Source organism: Apteryx mantelli, chromosome 21 (assembly GCF_036417845.1).
Source record: "Apteryx mantelli isolate bAptMan1 chromosome 21, bAptMan1.hap1, whole genome shotgun sequence".
In the NCBI taxonomy this organism is placed as follows: Eukaryota; Metazoa; Chordata; class Aves; order Apterygiformes; family Apterygidae; genus Apteryx; species Apteryx mantelli.
The window spans coordinates 13,888,247-13,905,948 of NC_089998.1; the positions used below are offsets into that span (position 1 = coordinate 13,888,247).

The 17,702-nt window shown below is 42.4% G+C and overlaps 1 protein-coding gene across 1 annotated transcript; it reads right to left on the reverse strand.

The window, feature by feature from the left end:
* Positions 1-430: 430 nt before the first annotated feature.
* Positions 431-12,463, reverse strand: LOC106494237 (ficolin-2-like). Its single transcript, XM_067309384.1, is given in 9 exon segments — positions 431-540; positions 543-677; positions 1,476-1,542; positions 8,498-8,571; positions 9,619-9,748; positions 10,379-10,506; positions 11,021-11,050; positions 11,421-11,534; positions 12,382-12,463. Coding segments are annotated over 9 exon segments (870 nt in total).
* Positions 12,464-17,702: the final 5,239 nt, after the last annotated feature.

Consider the following 17,702-nt stretch of genomic DNA (forward strand, 5'->3'; position numbering starts at 1 on the left):
CTCCTCTATTGTAAATCTTTTCAGACTGTTTTAATAATATCATACAGGGTGACACTGTTCAGTTGAGTCTGAAAAGGAGTGATGCAGGTTCAGTATTAATGGTTTGGCTGATGAATCACTCAGTCCAATATTGTGTTCATTGATCTGATTTCCATTGTGGCCTTGATAGGATTACTGAATGATCTCTTTACTTAGAAGGGTATATTGCTGTTTTAATCAAACATTTAGTTTAGTTGAGTTTCGCTTTTCAGTTTAAATGACATTTTTGAAAAGTGACTTTTCTTTTGCTTTAACCTGAGCCAGGAAGAAAGACCAAGGGCTGAATGCTGCTTGAGCTAGATCATTGACCCTCACTGGGAGCACACTGCTAGCTAAAATCCATCTAGGATGGCAAGAAAGCCACAAATAAGTCTCCAGCCTTCCTGCCAGGCTACACAGGCCTGAATTTTATTTCTGACAGCTGGTAGGAGTACTTGTATCCTTTGCCTGTCTGCCAGTTCACTCCATCTGCAAAACTGTCATGGGCTCCTCGGTGGTAAATCCATTTAGGTTGGAGTTGTGGCACTGGCTGTACCACCAGGGCCCTCTGTAGGTTACAGCACAATTATTGGGGATTGCATCATTATCACAGTCTTTGGTTGAAAGCAGCATACTTTTGTGTTTGATCAATGAATCCCCTGTGGAGAAAACCAACAAATCTTGTTAAAACTTGACCTTCTCTGTGTCTCCACAGTCCCATCCCCTCCAGCTAGGCTTGTCCTCTCTGGGCTTGCAGGAACATGCAGTCATCTGCAGTGGAGGCAAAGTCCCTGTCCTCACACTCTCCTTTAATAAGCCAAAGGTGGCAAGGATCCATTTAACTAGACTGGAGCAGGAAGGGCAGACTAGTAGTAAGATCTCTGGAATCCCAGATATTTGGGTCTGTCTTGCCAGTCTGCTGCTCTGCTACTTGCTTATGTTAGTGTCCTGTCTCAAATGCTGGGAAGCTCAGACATGAAAATGACTGTCAATTATTATTTTTAGTGTCCAATAAATTCCATATTCGGGCTCCTCTTCAGCAAATGGAAAGCTCGGTCAGTACAACTAATTCAGAATACCTGATGGAGTGAGAGTTTTTCTAGTTACAGATCTCTAAGGTGTGTTATTGAATTATGCTGTGCCTTTTTAGTCTTTAGAATTAGCAGCCTTGGCTTGAGGGGAGCTCATAATCCCAGGAACATCAGTGATGCTCTGGGGTGGTATTTCACGGAGCTCTGGGACTGTGGTGGATACTCTCCTGCTTGTGCTAGCATCCCTAGCAGGGCCAGCCCCTGAAAGGTCCCTCAAGGTCTCTTGCAGGACAGACAGGACAAAACCATTCACATGAAAGTAAAAGCACTTCATGTCTTGTCACTATATCATACAACATCATTTTGTCTCTGCACATCATCCATCCCTTGCTAGAAGCTCCAGATCATCCCTTGGATCCTCCTTACCTGCATTGCCACCACTGTAGTTTCCTAGGATCAGTTTGTGTTTTTCATTCTCCCCTGAAATTAAGAGCTGGAAAGTAGTTAGCATAATCTCCATCTGGAATGGCTTCTTTGCATGACAATAACTATCTGTTTCTTTAGAGTCCTTATCTAACCCCCATTCTTGCAGAATATACTGTTATACTACAGGTGTGAGCAGAGCTTGAGACACATTGATCTTTCCAGAACACACAGGAGTTCCATTGTGGAAACTGGACCAACTCATAGCCTCATCGAGCTCTGCTGCACTAAGGGCCCAGGAAGCTTGGTGGTTATTTGTAGAGTTGCTCTCCTTTTTCATACAATAAAATATTGGATCTTTGGTGTCTCCTACCTATCTTTGCTGGTTCCCCAGCATCTCCTTCGGCTCCTGCCAAAAGAAGAGTTGCAGATTCTGCATTACTGGAGACCATGTGCTGAGCTGAACATGCACTTCAGCACTAACCCCACTCCCATCCTGGCACAATAAGGTCCTGATCTTCCCTTCGTGTTACTTTACAGTGAAAGTGTTACTTTACAGTGCAAATTTGAATATTAAACATGCTAAAGGACAGGAGAAAGTGTGACAAAATCCCTGGTCCTGGACTGGCTGTGTGCCAGGAATGGGGGAGACACAGCAATTGTGGTTATTTACATGACTTTAGGATCTTTGTCTCTCGCTTTAATTGTACTGGTTAAAATGCTTATATTTCCAAAACACTGGATTAGTGACTTATTACCTTAACTATCCCACAACATGGTTAAAACTGTTTCAAGAATTTGGAATTGAGCTAGAAATGCAATGTTTTTTTCCCCCATGAAACAGCTCTACCCTCAAACTTAGAGAGCAGGCATGTCTTGCAAGCTGCTTTGGTGAAAGCTGATGTAGAGAAACGGGTACTGAACAAATCTCACCGTATCTCTGCAAGCCACTGTTTGGTAGTTTGGACATGCACAAAAATAGATCTCAGGTCCTACACAGCTCTGTATGTGATCAAAAGGAAAAAACACTCTCTCCCCCTCTTCCTCCGCCTATTTTAAGAAGGAAAGGCTTTCCCAAAGTAATGAAGTTCAGGGAAAGCATATCAGTCAGACTGGTAATGGAACTGTGAGGGACACCACAAGAATACTTTGACCTCCCCAAACCCAGTTATTGCATGCCTATTGCTTTTGTTTTACCCCAGAATAATTGTGGTGGAGATCGTAGGATCATGGGATAATTCAGTCTGGAAGGAGCCTCCAGGGAATTACAGCTGAGTCATATGTCCTCTGGGTGGTAAAGGAGCAGACAGTTCCATTTGGAGAGGAAAACCTCATATTCGGGAACTCCTGAGTTCAGAGAACCCCTAAAAGAAGGTCTGTGGAGACTTTGAACAAGCTGCAGAATTAACAATTTAAATTTCAGACATAACTCTCACAAATTTATTTTGGATGCTGCCTAATAACCAAGGCCCCAAAGATGCCACTTTTAACCATCTGACTCAAGAAAAATCAACTCAGGTGCCTGTTGCTCCTATCGCAATTTGCAGAGCCCACATCATGGTCAGAGGAAGATGCAGAGAGTCTGTTGTGTGGAAATGATCATACCAGGATCTGCAACAGAATCTGCTGCTACATAAAGCTCAGAGAATGGGGGGAGTATTAACTTACTTAGATATTTGCTACAAGTAAAACAAAATATATTCAGCCTGTCACAAAGCACAGGCATGGAGGCAAACAGGCATATATAAACCAGCAGATGGAGTATTGCCAGTTGGTTTTGCAAGACTGGACTGGACCAAAAAATATCCCAGGAAGAAGTCAAAATGAGATATTCCAAGAAAAGGTGGACTGCATAAGAATTTGTGGATTCTTGAATTGCTCCTGGATAACTGGGAGTTCATCTTTCAGTACAAAAAAATAAATATCCTTGTACTGAAATTCTCTAACCACAAAAAGAGTACTGAAGAGGTGCTGAACTGACTCATTTGGTGTTTTCTCCACAATATGCTTTTTCTTGGTGAAGAAAAAGAAGTATTAGCTACTTCCTCCTTGACTAGATTAAAAAAAAGACTTATCTGTCCAGGGACAGAGTGGCTAAATGTAGAAGCTTCTAATTTGTTCTGGTCTGTATTTCTCCTTCTTCCCTTTTCAGTCTCTCCTTCTTTCTCTTTCCTTTTCTTCATTCTCTCCTTTCCCTGTGCTCTCTCCCTTCCACTTGGTTGCTGATCACAGTGACATTTCCAGACCGACTGCTCTTGCAGTTCCTGGCAGAGACGCTCTGGGAGCACACTTGGTTACAGCAAACCATCTGCTCTGCATCTCAGGAGCACATGGTGGCAGGGATGCACCCAGGAGAGATGAGGACTCCTCCTTCCCTGCCACCTTCCCTTTGTTCCTCTCTGTTGCCTGGAGCTCGGCACAGCATGAGGCTGGGGGACCTTTGTTTCTCCATGAAGGTCTCAGCGTTTACCCTCTTGTGGCACCCACTGTAGAGAGTTTGCACATCCTGTGCAGTGTGCTGATGATGAACTGAGCAGCCATGTGCCAGCCCCTCTGAAGAGGCTGAGAGCAAATTGCTTCCATGGACCTTGGCGCACAGCTACTGCCATGGTCCTGCCCTGCTTTCCTGTCCCCCTTCCTCCCCTTGGCCCTGCTCTCATGCTGGGATGGTCTCACTGATTCTTCTAGGACTGTGCATAGGAGAAAGGGGTTTCAGGGAGAGGAGAGATAGAGAAATGCATGGATGAGGTCTGGGGAGAGGAGTGGCTGCAGCAACCAGAGTGGAAAGTGCACCTTACCCTTCATGTCATGTTTGCAGGAGGAGAGGGTCTTTGGTTCGGACTGTGGCACAGCTAACACTTGCCCAGCACTATTAATTCCTCTCAAGCCCCTGCCATTCATCAGCCAATACAGAAGTCCTGCTGGCTGTGCAGGAAGGCTTGTTTTGAGATGTTTGGGAAGGGATGAGGTTTCTGTGATGGCACTAGTGGTCAAGGGAATTTGTGGCTGGAAAACAAACAGCATCTCTCGCTCCCTGTCTTTCTTCTCCCTGTATTTCCCTGGCTGAAGAGTGGGGAATTGTCCTGGAAATTGTGCCCACTCACCTGACCTCTGAAAACTGGCAGTCAGAGAGACAGATGGATGTGAGAGGCTGATATCTTACTAACCTACCACAACAAGCTCTCCCAGCCTCAAGCTTGATCATTGCAGAGCATTTCAGCAGGTGATGAGAATTCATTTTTCCTCTATGGCCAAATTGTATATAGGGAAGCCCACCTGGAAATAGTCAAACACCCCCAGAGACAAAGATCTTAGTCCTTGAATTAAAGGCCTATCCTGCCTTTATTGGATCCACCTGCTAAGCCCCTTGGACTTAGCTGGGCAAGTACTTAGGCAGCTGGACTCAGAAGGTCTTGGGTAGGAAAGTCTTCCCAGGTTGGAGGAGGGAGCTGTAAAGGGCTGGTGTTACCTGTACTCCGGCAGTGATGTTTTCTTAGTGTTTAGAGCCATTTGCTGCAGCCCCAAACTTGCACAGGTTGGGATTTATTTCCTCTCTAACAAGATTAGTGGCATTTCAGTTAGCAGAACAGGTTTTGCCTTTTCTGTGAACATAACTGAGATCACTTACCTCTCTGCATCACCAGCCACCATTTGCCCCAGAATCAACTTGCAATTTTCAGGCTCCTCCACAATCTGGAATGATCTGTACTTGGCAAAATATTTCTTGCTGCCAGCCTCCTCAAAATCTATATGCAGCTTGTTATTTCCTGAGGAGCATGGGAAAAAGTACCAGCCAAAGGCTGCGTTTCCTAGTTCACTATCCCTCCCTCCATTTCACCAGCTAGCTATCATTTCATTTAATAGTTCTTTGAGAAATCCACTCTTTGATAAGGAGCCTTTTCCTGAATCCCAGAGTCTCATATAGTTGCCTTTTTCACAGGTGGTGATGTTGTGGAAACAGATTCCTCACTCTGATGCATCAGCACATCCCAGTTCATCCAGAACTTCACTGGGAGATGAGTGTGGACAGTCCTGAGTGCTCCTTCAATGTGTTCTGTGATTGCAGGCAGATGAATTGGCTTCTCAGGCAATGCCCTGGAGAGGGTGAATGCAAGAGCCGTGGGGAGCAGGCCTTACTCTGCTTTTTTCCACCTCCCAACAGCACAGATGCCTGGTAGACTGTCTGCATGCACTCTGCCTGGCCATGCCTGGCAGCTTACAAAGGTTTTGGTGTCATGTGCTCCCCAGGACAATCTCTGCATGGTGGGGACCAGGCTAGAAGACTGTCTGTCTGCACTGTCAGAGTATCTAGTCATAAGAATTGTGATAGCCTCATATCCATGCTGAAGTATGGACAAACCCTCTGTGCCTCTGTTTAGCTGCAGTCGTGGTACCCTGCCTTCATAAAACACTTAGAAGTTTGCAGACAAAAGCAGCAATGGTGTGTGATGCTAACCTTCTCTGCCATGCTACAAGATAAGCTCTCTGTCCTCTTAAATTTGAGGGATAAACCTCCCAGGACGCATAGAAATTTGGTTCAAAAGGGGATTTTTTTTTACAGAATCAGGTAGTGAACTTCAGCATGGTTCAGTCAGCAAGGCGAGGATGTTACCTGTTTTCATGGTAATAGAGGCTGGGGCTAATGTCTGGCTGGGTGATGGGAGGTTTTAAATGCAGGTGGCAGAAAGTGACACCATAGTCAGTAAGTATGTGAAGACAGAGCCTCCATTTATGGGTGAGCCATCCTTTATATGTCCATTACAGCTTTGTTTTCACTTCCTTTGATTCTTTCTGTACAGGCTCCTAGAGGTAGGGCCATGACTTTAACAGCACATCAGCCTAGTCTCATATGCTAGTTCTGTGGTCTACTGGCAAGTCTCTAGCAGAAGCAAACAAAAGTTTATTGTTGTTCTTGACTTTTCTGCAATGGGAGAAATGCCCTATGATGCTAGTAATGCTGTCTGATACTCAGTGTTTCTCCTTCGTGGACTTAGTCTATAGCACCAAATTGTAAAGTGCATACTTATTGATCCATTGGCCCCAGACTGGCTTTTTTTTATCTGGAAATGGGCTATAAAGCTTAGTCTGTTCAATAGATCAGACCCAAATACAGGCACTTTCCCTGGAGTCGACTGTATAGTTTCTGTTTTCCACATCTTCTCCCACAGTTCTCCCAAAGGCACAGATGAGTGGTCAATTGTAGGTGTTAGTCATGAAGACTAACTGGGAAGTGTAGTGATATTCTTTGGCTCACTCAATTGTCCCCATTATCCTGCAGAATAAAATAAATTTAGCCTTTTGAGAAGATTGCAAGCTCTATGTTTACTGACAGTCATTTAATCTAGTTCTACCTTGACCATATAAACACCTTCCAAAAGAGCTAAACCAGTCTAAAAATCCATAAACAACATGTCATCTCTACCATTCACCTGCACAGAAGCCCTGCCATGTGATTACTGGACAAGATTTCAGGAAATGTCTTTCTTGGAGAGCAAGCATCTAGTTATAAGGAGATTGCTACAACAGCTATAATTTTTTGAAATCTTGACATTTCAGAGTTTTATTTATTTCTAAAAATCATTAACAATGAAAAGCAGCTTACATGGACTATTCAGATATTCTCAGATCTTTTATTCACAATTCTTTTCCTCCGTACTTTGTCCTGGACTACTTGAATGATGGAACCGCTGGTTAATAGGGAGCAGTTAGCAATTGCATTCCAAACGACTGAAAGTATAAGGCTTAGGGAAAAAACAGCACTACACCGATACAGAAATGGCAAATGAAGCTGACCAAACTAACTGGATCTAGATTATGCTGTGTTAAACCGGGCAAAATTTCACTTCAGTCTGTTTGTAGGAGTAATAATACCCTTTGTCTGTCTTCCAGATTATACCACCTGCATATGTCTCCTGTTCTCCATTCTTATATATCCCATTTAAACTGGAATCTAGGCAATCATTGAACCACCAAGCACCTTTGTACGTCGTTGCACACTGGTTCGACTGAGGATCTTGCTCTCGGTCTTTAGTTGAAAATGGCATCATATGGTGGACTGACAATGCATCCCCTGAAAGAATGGACCAATATTAGCATTTATGGCAAAGTGCATTCAGGCTAGCCCCACAGTGTCCAAATCTACTACCAGAAGGCGGACAAAGCATTTTAATAACAGTATCCAGTTAAAAAATCTTTAGCATTTGAGTGCACAACTGAATTTAATCTTGAATTTGCACAAGAATTCAAAGTGGTATAACTTCAGTCTTCATATTGAGGAATATACATATCTTCCTATCACAAAAATATTGCTCTTTAGCTTAAGCACAGAGATTGCTTTCCATAATTTCAGCCAAAATCAAAATTGAGCCTTTGCCCAAGAGAACTCTGTGAGTAAATCTCAAAAAGCAGCAGAACCTGTCTGGAAAACAAAAAGTAACTAACTTGAGTGTAAACATGCAATACATAGGAAAAAAGGGAAAATATTGTAAATTATGTTCACTATATAAGGCTTTCCAAACTTTCGCTAACTCTGATAGCGGCTTAGATTGAGAAGTGCAGTAAACAGTAAGCATGTAAATGTACTTAAATCATTAAAACCCCCTCTCTCTACCCTTAGCGTTAGAATGTAGGGCCCTATTCTGTGTATAACAAAGTGAGATCTGCTTTTATTTTATCTGAACCAGTTTATCCATGTATAATAAGACCCTTTTGAAATTCAAGTAAATCAGTCCCTGAGCTATTGAATTAGTCATACTTTAGTTACACTGATGTTATTGTAAAATGGCTGAGTTTAGGGCTAAGGAAGAGTGGATTGTGACTTCAGGACTCGTGTACAAGAGATAGCAGAGTTTTTTTCTTGAGAACTAGTTTGTCTTGCTTACACTGCAGCTATTCTTCAGTGCTGCTGCTGTGTGTGTCAGATTTTCTATTGCTATGTAAGTTTCTGATGATGCCCAACACTCACCTGCAGTATCTAAAAGGAAACTTCCGAGACTCAGCTAGTAATTGTCTCGCTCTGAAAATACTTTGAATGATTCATACTTGGCAAATGTGCGTTTGTAATTGAAATCCATGAGGTCAATGTGAAGTTCCTGAGTACCTACAAAAAGCAGATTTGAAAGTGAAACATTCACTGCTTGTTTTCCATCATTGTCTTACACCTGTAAGATAGGCTTCTGAAGGCAATGTTTGAGTCAGAGTTGCTACTCAATACCATTAGCTTCCTCCTTGAGAAGTGGTGGCCTTTCCTGCAACTCTGACACCAGCACCCCTTCCTTTCTCCAGAGCTATTTCCTACTTCTGTTGGCTGAAAAGCTGCCACCTGAATTGGACAAAACTGAGGAGATGCACCAGCATCAGAATGACACTAAGCATAAGTAAAGACATGCTCAAAGCCTTGGCTGGTGAAGTCTAACACACAAGGGTCTAGCTGGGAGATATTTAAAGATGGTGTCTTCAGAAACACCAACTGAAAAAATAATAATAACCCTAAGAAACATCTCCAGTGTGTTGAAAACCTGATTGATTAAGTGTCTGGTGTAAACCATACTAAGAGCATCTGGGAATAAAGGTCTTCTTAGCTCCACTCCACACTTTCTGTGTAGCTTCAAACTTCTTGTTTGTGAAAGGAACAAAAGAAGCCTGAACAAGAGACCATAACCAGAGCAGCCCTTACAACTCCCAGCTGTTGTGCTTCAAGCCTGCCAGGCAGGCTCTCTTTCTGCAAATGTAAGACAAGGATGGATTTTGACAGACAGGTCATTTGTCCATTGCCTCACAATCCTGTTGAGGAAAGCATGACTACAGCAACTACTCTGAACCCATCAGCGCTGCATATAAACTTTTCTGGCCAAGGCTGTGTATGGATAATATTATCTGTTACAGCCTATACCATTGCAGTCCTATGTAATGGTGGTCCTCATGGTCACTGTTTTCATTAAGAGCCCACCTAAACAAAGTTAAGATGGCAATTATGATTCCATAGTCTGTCTCATTCTACAAAAACACTCAATAATGAACAGTTATATTTAGAGTGTCTCTTTTCTTGCCTAACAGGCAGTTTAGAGTCCTTAACCAAATACAATTCTGTATTAAGTATGGAGGGTGAAGCTGATGGGGCAAAGTGAATGAAAAACATGATACATACCAAAAGATCTCAGAAGGTGAATATATTCATTCCCTAACCAGAAATCTGTTAGCTGGCTGCCAAAACCTTTCTTGTATTCTTCCCAGTTACGGAAAAAATCTACAGAGCCATCTATTCATTTCTGAAAGACCTTTGGAGAGGGCAAAGGCAGTCAGATATGTGATTTTTGGACTTTCTGAATCAAATTGTCTTCTTGATTTATATTTGGTTGATTTAACCGAAATTTCATTCGGGGAAAAAGTAAAAAAATGCTATCAGAATTGTAAATGATCCCAATTTTCCAGATTGTTCAAAAGTCATTTAACTTGAAAGACTTTCTTTGGAAATTTTACCATTACTGACTGCAGCAGAGAGAAAACTTCCTTGCCCTTCCTTCTAGGTCCTCATTTTTGCCTTACCATTTTTATCTTTTTCTTGTTTTCTAAGGAAACAGTATTAAGCTAATTACCATTTCAGGTCACCAGCCTCCATTTTTGCTTAACCACATCCCAGCTAGTTTGAGACTACAAAGAGACTTGCAGTACAGTAGAGTCAGAAGCCATTTTGCCTGAAATCCTGCTTTAGAAATCCTGAATCTTCATGACTGATAGTATGCAGAAAACTGCTTTCATTTTCAAATTTCAAGAGGTTATTACACAGCACTGACAAATAGGTGATGTGCTCTCTAGGGACGAACTTATTCAAACAAAATCTATCCCACCCCTAATGAAATTCATTAGATGTTTTCTCTACAAGTATTCTCCTTCTCACTCTTACTTACTATCCATCCACCTCCTTCCGTATGCATGTCACACAATACACTGATGGCCATACAGTTTGGGAGATAAATGGTGTACCAACCACTCAGCCTGTTTCCTTTGTCTAACAGCTCTTTGCAGTTCTTTTCTCCTGCATGGGAAGACAAGTAATTGTTATTAAAGAAGTTTGCAGTAAATTCCAGCAAAGACACTTTGAGGACTTCTTATGGAACTAGATTTTTCAAAAAGTTGTTTCCTGATTTTCCAAAGCCCAAAGTTATGGAAAACTGTATTATACCAGTTTTCTGAAATCCTAGCTAGTATGGGGGGAAAAAAAATCAGGAAGCTGCTGTTTACATGTAAGTATCTTCTTCAGATTCAAGATGGCAAAGTAGACAAGGATTCACAGTAGATTCTAGAAGTCACTAAGCCATCTTTGAGGGTAACCTGTTATGCATTATGATCTATAGGGGTCCTGGTAAAACTGAACACTGTAAGCCAGAAATGCTAATAGACCAGAAAAAAGAGACTGAAACACAAGCATCAGCAGAATTCAGAGTGAATTACATATGCTTTCCAATGTATTTCTATTCCCTCAATTCCACAGTTTGTGTCTCCAATGAAATAAAGTAGCAACTCCCATAATGTGAGTTGGAAACACTCACCTGTGATACATGACTTGAAAGATTTGCCTCCTGTTCAGGAAGAGAAAAACAGTGGTGGAGTGGAACATGTAAAATGACCATAGGGGTAGTAAAGTATCTTGTTAGGTCCTAGCTCTCTCACCTGCTCAAGACCATGGCCTTGCCTTTTTATCAAAGCAGAGTCCACAGACCATAGACTCTCCTTTCCCAAATGCAGAAGAACAGGATTCCATTAGAGTCATCAAAGCCAGTCCAGGTTATGTCAGTGAAGTATATGACCTTCTATCACTGAAGACCATGCTGTTATATCTAAGTGCATGGTTCTGAACTTGGATTTTATTCAGTACCATAAGGCAGATTATTAAGTCATTTCCCCTTCCCCACCGTCTGTCAGACTCGCACTTAGTTTGGGGGAATTTACCTTTGGGGACAAAAGGCTGAAGCAGTCTCATGCAGCCACTGGCATCGAGGGTTCCAGTGAATCCTTCAGGAAGAGAGAGTCGCTTATTTTGCTCAGCATCCATGGTTTTGACTTCTGGAGACAAAAAAATGCAATTTATAATGGCCACAGCTCTTACACAACCTGTAAATTGTGTAGTCTAGCAGGAAGCATGTGCTGCTCCTGAAATCAGGCAGAGCTGCAGTGGTTTTGGCTAGTAATGAAATGATGCATGTTGTGGTTCTGTAGAAACACAAGTACAGGTAGGTTTACTTCCTCCCTTACCAGCCCCCATCCCAGATTTTTTTCTCTTGCTCCTCCTGCACAGGGCACAATAGAGAAAACTCTTGGTTGCCTCAGCTCTGTCCTTCTCCTCCAACAGTGAGTTTTTTTGATATACCTTTTTGGCTGATCTCATTTGTCCTTTACTCCATCTTTCCCTTTCTAGACAGACAAGAATATTAAGAGCTCCCATAGTTAATCCAAAATGAAATTTGCATTTAAACCCAGGAACTGAAGCAAGTACATAGTCATAAAAGATGCAGATTCAGACAGCCAAGTCAGTTTAACAGTGGTGTGCTCTCAGAAAAAGTGGTCAGACTCCATTCCCCACCTCTCCATCTTTGGCCATGATCATTCTCCTGATCGTTTTCCTTCTATGTGAGATCCAGTGGTCTTGTGCTCACAGGAGATATCAACTCAGCTGGCTAATACAACAGCAAATGCTTCTGTTTTTGCCAGAACAGCCAGCAGAGCCAATGCACCCTCCAACTGCATGAGCACACAATGTAGTGAAGGAGAAGGAGATGAGCGTATAGCCAATAGCAGAGGTTTAAATAAGAGTTTAAATAAGTTGAATGGCCCTTACCATTAGATCAACTCAGCTATAATGTGATCCTCTAAGAACCAGGTTTTAGATAAATCAGTTTTGTCTTTTACTCACCTTGGGCAATGGCCTGATGCTTATATACTACTGCTGTGAGGCTGAGTAAAGCTAGGAGAGTTTGCTGGGCAACTCTTCCCATGGCTAGTGCTGGTCTTTACAATGAGAGAATTTCACTTGTCTTCTCCTCATGCTCTCTTGTTGTTTACTGCTTTAGAGAATGGGAATTACAGCATAAAACCCCTCCTACACAGCTTCCTGCCCCTTCGCTAGCTAAACCTTCCACTGGTTCTTCCCACAGAGATCACAGTGAAGATAAAGCTTCTTTTTCAAATGGAGAAAACCCCAATAAAATTTGCTTAAAAAAAACCTAAAGCCTTCTGGGGCTCTGATATTCTTGCTGCTTTTTGGAACATTCTGCTACAGAGTCACCAAGAGCTTTTTTATAAAAGTTTATGATGAATTGTCCATGAATCATAACTTCACACCATTCTAAATGCTGGTGTACCATGAAACAACTAAACCAGCTGGTAAGTCTGTAATCAGGGATAGCCCTCAATGATGACTGCAAGAACCACATTTTTACAGGCAGAGCTGGAGATGTGAACACAAAACAACATCGTCAATCCAATGGGGCCCGAGTTTCCTTTTGGTTCTTTCCACTCTTTTTCCAGTTCCCTAGAAATTGGAGCCCTCCTCCAAAGAATCCACACAGATTCCTGTCATCATCCTGCTGTAGAAGATATCCTCTTGCAGTAACACCATCTCATTCCTCCCATACTAAGGTCTAGCCACCAGTCCTGCCATTCTCATGAATGAGCCCTGCAGTATTGGCTGGAAACTTTCTGTGAAAATATAATTTTGCTGAAAAATGTGAATTTGTCAATATTTAGAAACTACTGGCACATGAAATAACTTGAATCAAGGAACAAACAGGTTTCCATTCAGGCCCTGCCTGTCTTCTGAACAGCTTACCTGATGAGCTGCTGTAGAGGATGAGTTGGAATATGCAGGTATTAATGTTCATAGTTTTGAGGAGCCCTGTAAAAGTGCGCTCTCTGTGGTGGCCAAGATTCCTTGGAACGCCAGTAATAACTTGAATTAATCACAATCTGATGAATACAAACAGCCTATGAAATCTGCTAACTTAAAATTGAGAATGTGAATATGCTGGTCTGGGAGTCTGAAAGACCTGGGAGAGACAGTCCTAGCACACAGTGCTGTGGGGTTCTCATGGAGGTGCAGACACCAGCTGCCTCATCACCTCTGTAATGCATTCAGGACTGAATAGCTCTGGTGAAATTCTTGAGGTCACACCATGGAAGAGATATTATTTTGGAAACATGATATTCTACTTCCAAAACTCTTTTTTTCCTCAGAATTGACATTTTGTAGGAAATTTCAGAATGGAGAGGTTTCAAGCAACAGATTATTGAAATTCAGTTATCTCTTTCCCAGGGATGATTCGAGGTAGAGACGACATTTCAAAATACAGTAACCCACACCTTCTTTTCCAAGCCTCCCCACCATCTCTAGAGCAACCTCCATCTGCACTGTGTTGTGAAAGGCGTGGTCTGAAGGGTCCCTTGAGCACAAACTCTCCTGCAGTGGAAGACCATGAACTGAGACACATACATCTCCAAAACTGCATGCTCATCCTGCGTGCTGTAGTTCTCCCTCTCATACGCAGGGTTTCTGACCTCTCATACCCTAGTTTCACTAGCTGTTGTATTCTCAGTAGAATCAAGTTGCATGAGGGCGATTCAGAGGTCCCTGAAATGGGCAGATATAGCCACTCCGTTCTTCTTCTAAACTAAATGCCATGTATCCATTCAGAGGAACAGTAACAAGAGATGAGGACTGCAGCAACAGGCAATCTGTACACATTCATGGCTTGTCTAAAACTTAGCATTTCTCTCAAACCTCAGCATAGACCCAGCTCAGTTAAAGGCCTTGCACAATGCAAGCTGGGGTCCATCTAGGCCTTCAGTAGACTGCCTCTGATTTGAGTTTAAGGTTTAATTTTTTAATTTACTCACAAGTCCTGTGTTTAATGAGTCCTGCCTGATCCCTTGCTATCCCCCTGTCATCATAACTCACTGTATTGGACTCAGTTTAGATAGAGACAGCAGTTCAGAGACACTGAGATCTGTTTTGGCAGCTGAGACTTGGACTTGAGATCTCTAAAACCACTTTCTGGCTTTCTTCCGAAAGGACCTTTTCATTTCTCTTTTGTACAGAGGGAGCACATCAGATAACAACTGCAAAAGAACATGATCTCCTACCTTCCTTGTTATGACACTCTGTATTCTCAAATAAAAAGTCACTTTGATTCCTTGCCAGAAAGAGCAAAGGCAAACGATTAATCAATTACAACAAAAGACTACTTATGAAATAGCAACTGAATCTGCAGTTATAAAAAAGCAAAATGAAGGTTCCCATTTCAGCTTTAATGCCTTTCCCAGTCCTTGGTTCTACCCATGAGCTTCACATTGTTACTGCCTGCCTAGATGCTGTTACATTTCTGTTTATTTGAGAAGAAGGATTATTTGTACATAAAGAAATTAAATTGGAGAGTTCAATACATGCAAATTATAATTAACAGGCATCTCAAATCTAGCAGATAAAAATAATTAAAATAAAGAAGAGGGGATCACAGCTGAGATCTCAAGACAATACCACAGGATACACAGAATATAAGGGAAAGAAATTAAAATATTCTAACATATTTTTATATACAGGAAAATACAAAACCTGGGAAATAGCACTTATATATTCCCAGTTCGAATTAAGATTTAAAAAAGATCATTATTGACAGGGAAATGTACTGCCTTCTTTCCTGGAAGTTGGCAGTTACACTGTCAAGTTTTTGGGGTCTTCCAATTCTAACAGTAGAAGTGCTGTGTCACAACCACTCATTGAAGTGGCCATTTCTTGAAATCAAGCAGTTTCAACATCCAAAGGCAGATCAGGATCAGGAGCCTTGAAATCAGAGCTTGCTCCTCTCAAAATCTAATGAGGCAGTCCTGCTGAACATAGGATTTCCAGCCTCATAAAATCCATGCCCATGTAGACACTGAGGAGCTGTCAGTCAGCAGCAAGCTACTACTGTTTGAAACTTCATGGAAAGATACCATCTACATCCTCTTGGCTTTAGGGTAGTCCTCAAGCATCTGAGGTATGAGAACCAATCACTTTCATTACTGTATGATCTGTTGCACTATTCATGGAGAAGTAGCCAACAAAATTTGGATTTCATTCAGCAGGGAAGAGCTCATCTCAGAATATTTATTAGCTGTAACTGAGAACCTCTTTTAAGAAACCCATGTTTAAATCATACCCTTAAAGTAGTGCAAGCTCAGACTAACCTCTAGAAGGACTTTCTGTTCTTCCCACTCAGGTTTCATTAGCTACAAGAATTTTCTGAGCTCACCACTGCTGAAGCTTCCTGTGCAATTCAGCTATTATAACTTTAAAAATGAAATACAAGAGAGTGCACAGTAACTCATGTAGTACCCAAATGTCTCCTCCATCTTCTAGAAAAGAAGAGGCAAGTTCATATTACCACATGGCCTTTCACAGATTGGCACAAAAGCACTGCAGGCTTAAAACCAGTAGCTATTGCTAGAGTTAGATGGTAAGCAGCCAGATTTAGAGACACAGATCCACCCCCATCTCTTCATTCCTTCACCCTTTCTTCTAATGTTTGTTAGTTAATTGTTGTTAGTTAATTGTTGTTGGCATCGTATAAAGACTTTCGATAGTCTCTGCTGGATTTTATAACTATTCACTCTCTGGAGTGGGATCTAATTGTATTGCAGAACAAAGAGAACTGCAGTTCCACTCACTGCTGCTCTGTGGAAAGACATACTGACCCTTGCAGGAATAAGAATGACTTGCCAGGAAATAGAAGAACAAATTGTTCCTAAAACTGCCCACTATCATTAACTTTATTGGTTTATATTGGTGTAAATTCCAAAATTATTCACTTTCAAGGGTAACTGCAAGGCCTATCTCCTCTTTAGGCTTTAAAGAGAGAAGTACACTGAAGACAATGTTTGCCACATGTAATATGTTTTGGAATAAGGTTTTATTTTTTCCTCTGTTTCTTGTTATGGAAGCTGCTATTCATCTTCTGTTTAGCAACAGTCCTGCTGAATTCCTTATACTGTGGACTGGTGGTCGAAACACTTCTATACATATATATATGTAACACTGTAGAAGGCGGCTGGAAGCTGGTAACTTCTTGTAGGAGGAGAAATGTGGCGGATGAATGGCACGGACTCAGGGGGGTTTGCGTCCTGAGACCTTTATTATTTATTTCTGAGCATATTTAAAAAGTTAGCTGCTTCAGTGGTTTCACAGACACACTTTGCTAAGCCAATCATCATACAGATTATGTCATAGGTAGCCAATCATTGCACCGATCACGCACGCAGCGGTCATGCCTTGTACTCTGCTACTTGTTTGGAAAGGCTGTCTTGCCCTTAACCTTGGTTCCCACTGGCTTCTGCTAGTTTATCTGTACTTTCTCAGGATGTATCATTCCCACCTGCACCAGTGTCCTTGAGTATGTTTGTCTGAGGCTCCTGCTGCTTGCTACTTGCAACTTTCCACCAGTTTAACCCTGTCATGACCCTCCACAGAGAAAGGCTACTACTCCTGCTGAGGATTTACAATTGAAGAACAGGTTTAGTGCCCTCCAGGATGAGGAGGAGCTGGACATGGCTGCAAGGGAAGTAACTGGGACAACAGACCCTGTGCCTTGCGGGAACACCCAGAAGAAGCGGCGGGTGATTGTTGTGGGGAGACTCCCTGCTGCAGGGGACAGAGGCACCTATCTGCCGACCTGACCTCTTGTCTAGAGAGGTTTGTTGCCTGCCAGGGGATCGCATACAAGATGTCATAGAAAGACTGCCAAGGCTTGTCCACTCATCAGACTATTACCCTTTGCTGCTTTTCCATGCGGGCACTAATTACAACAAGGGCAAACTGGAGACCATCAAACAGGATTTCAGAGCTCTGGGGACGGTGGTCAAGGGTCTGGGAGCCCAGGTCATCTTCTCCTCAATCCTGCCAGTGAGGGGGATGGATGAGAGGAGGAGGAGGAGACAGATTTTTCCAAGTTAACAACTGGCTGCGCCGCTGGTGTTGGCAACAGGGTTTTGGTTTCTACAACCATGGGACCCTGTTTGAAGATCGACAGCTGATGGGGAGAGATGGGATCCACCTCACTAAGTGAGGCACACGTGTCTTTGCCAACAGGCTGGCCAGTCTGGTAAGGAGGGCTTTAAACTAGGAAAGACGGGGGAAGGGGAGAGTTATAGTGACAGGGTAGTTGGCAAAACATGACTCAAGTCGGGATGCCTCCAGTGGGTGCA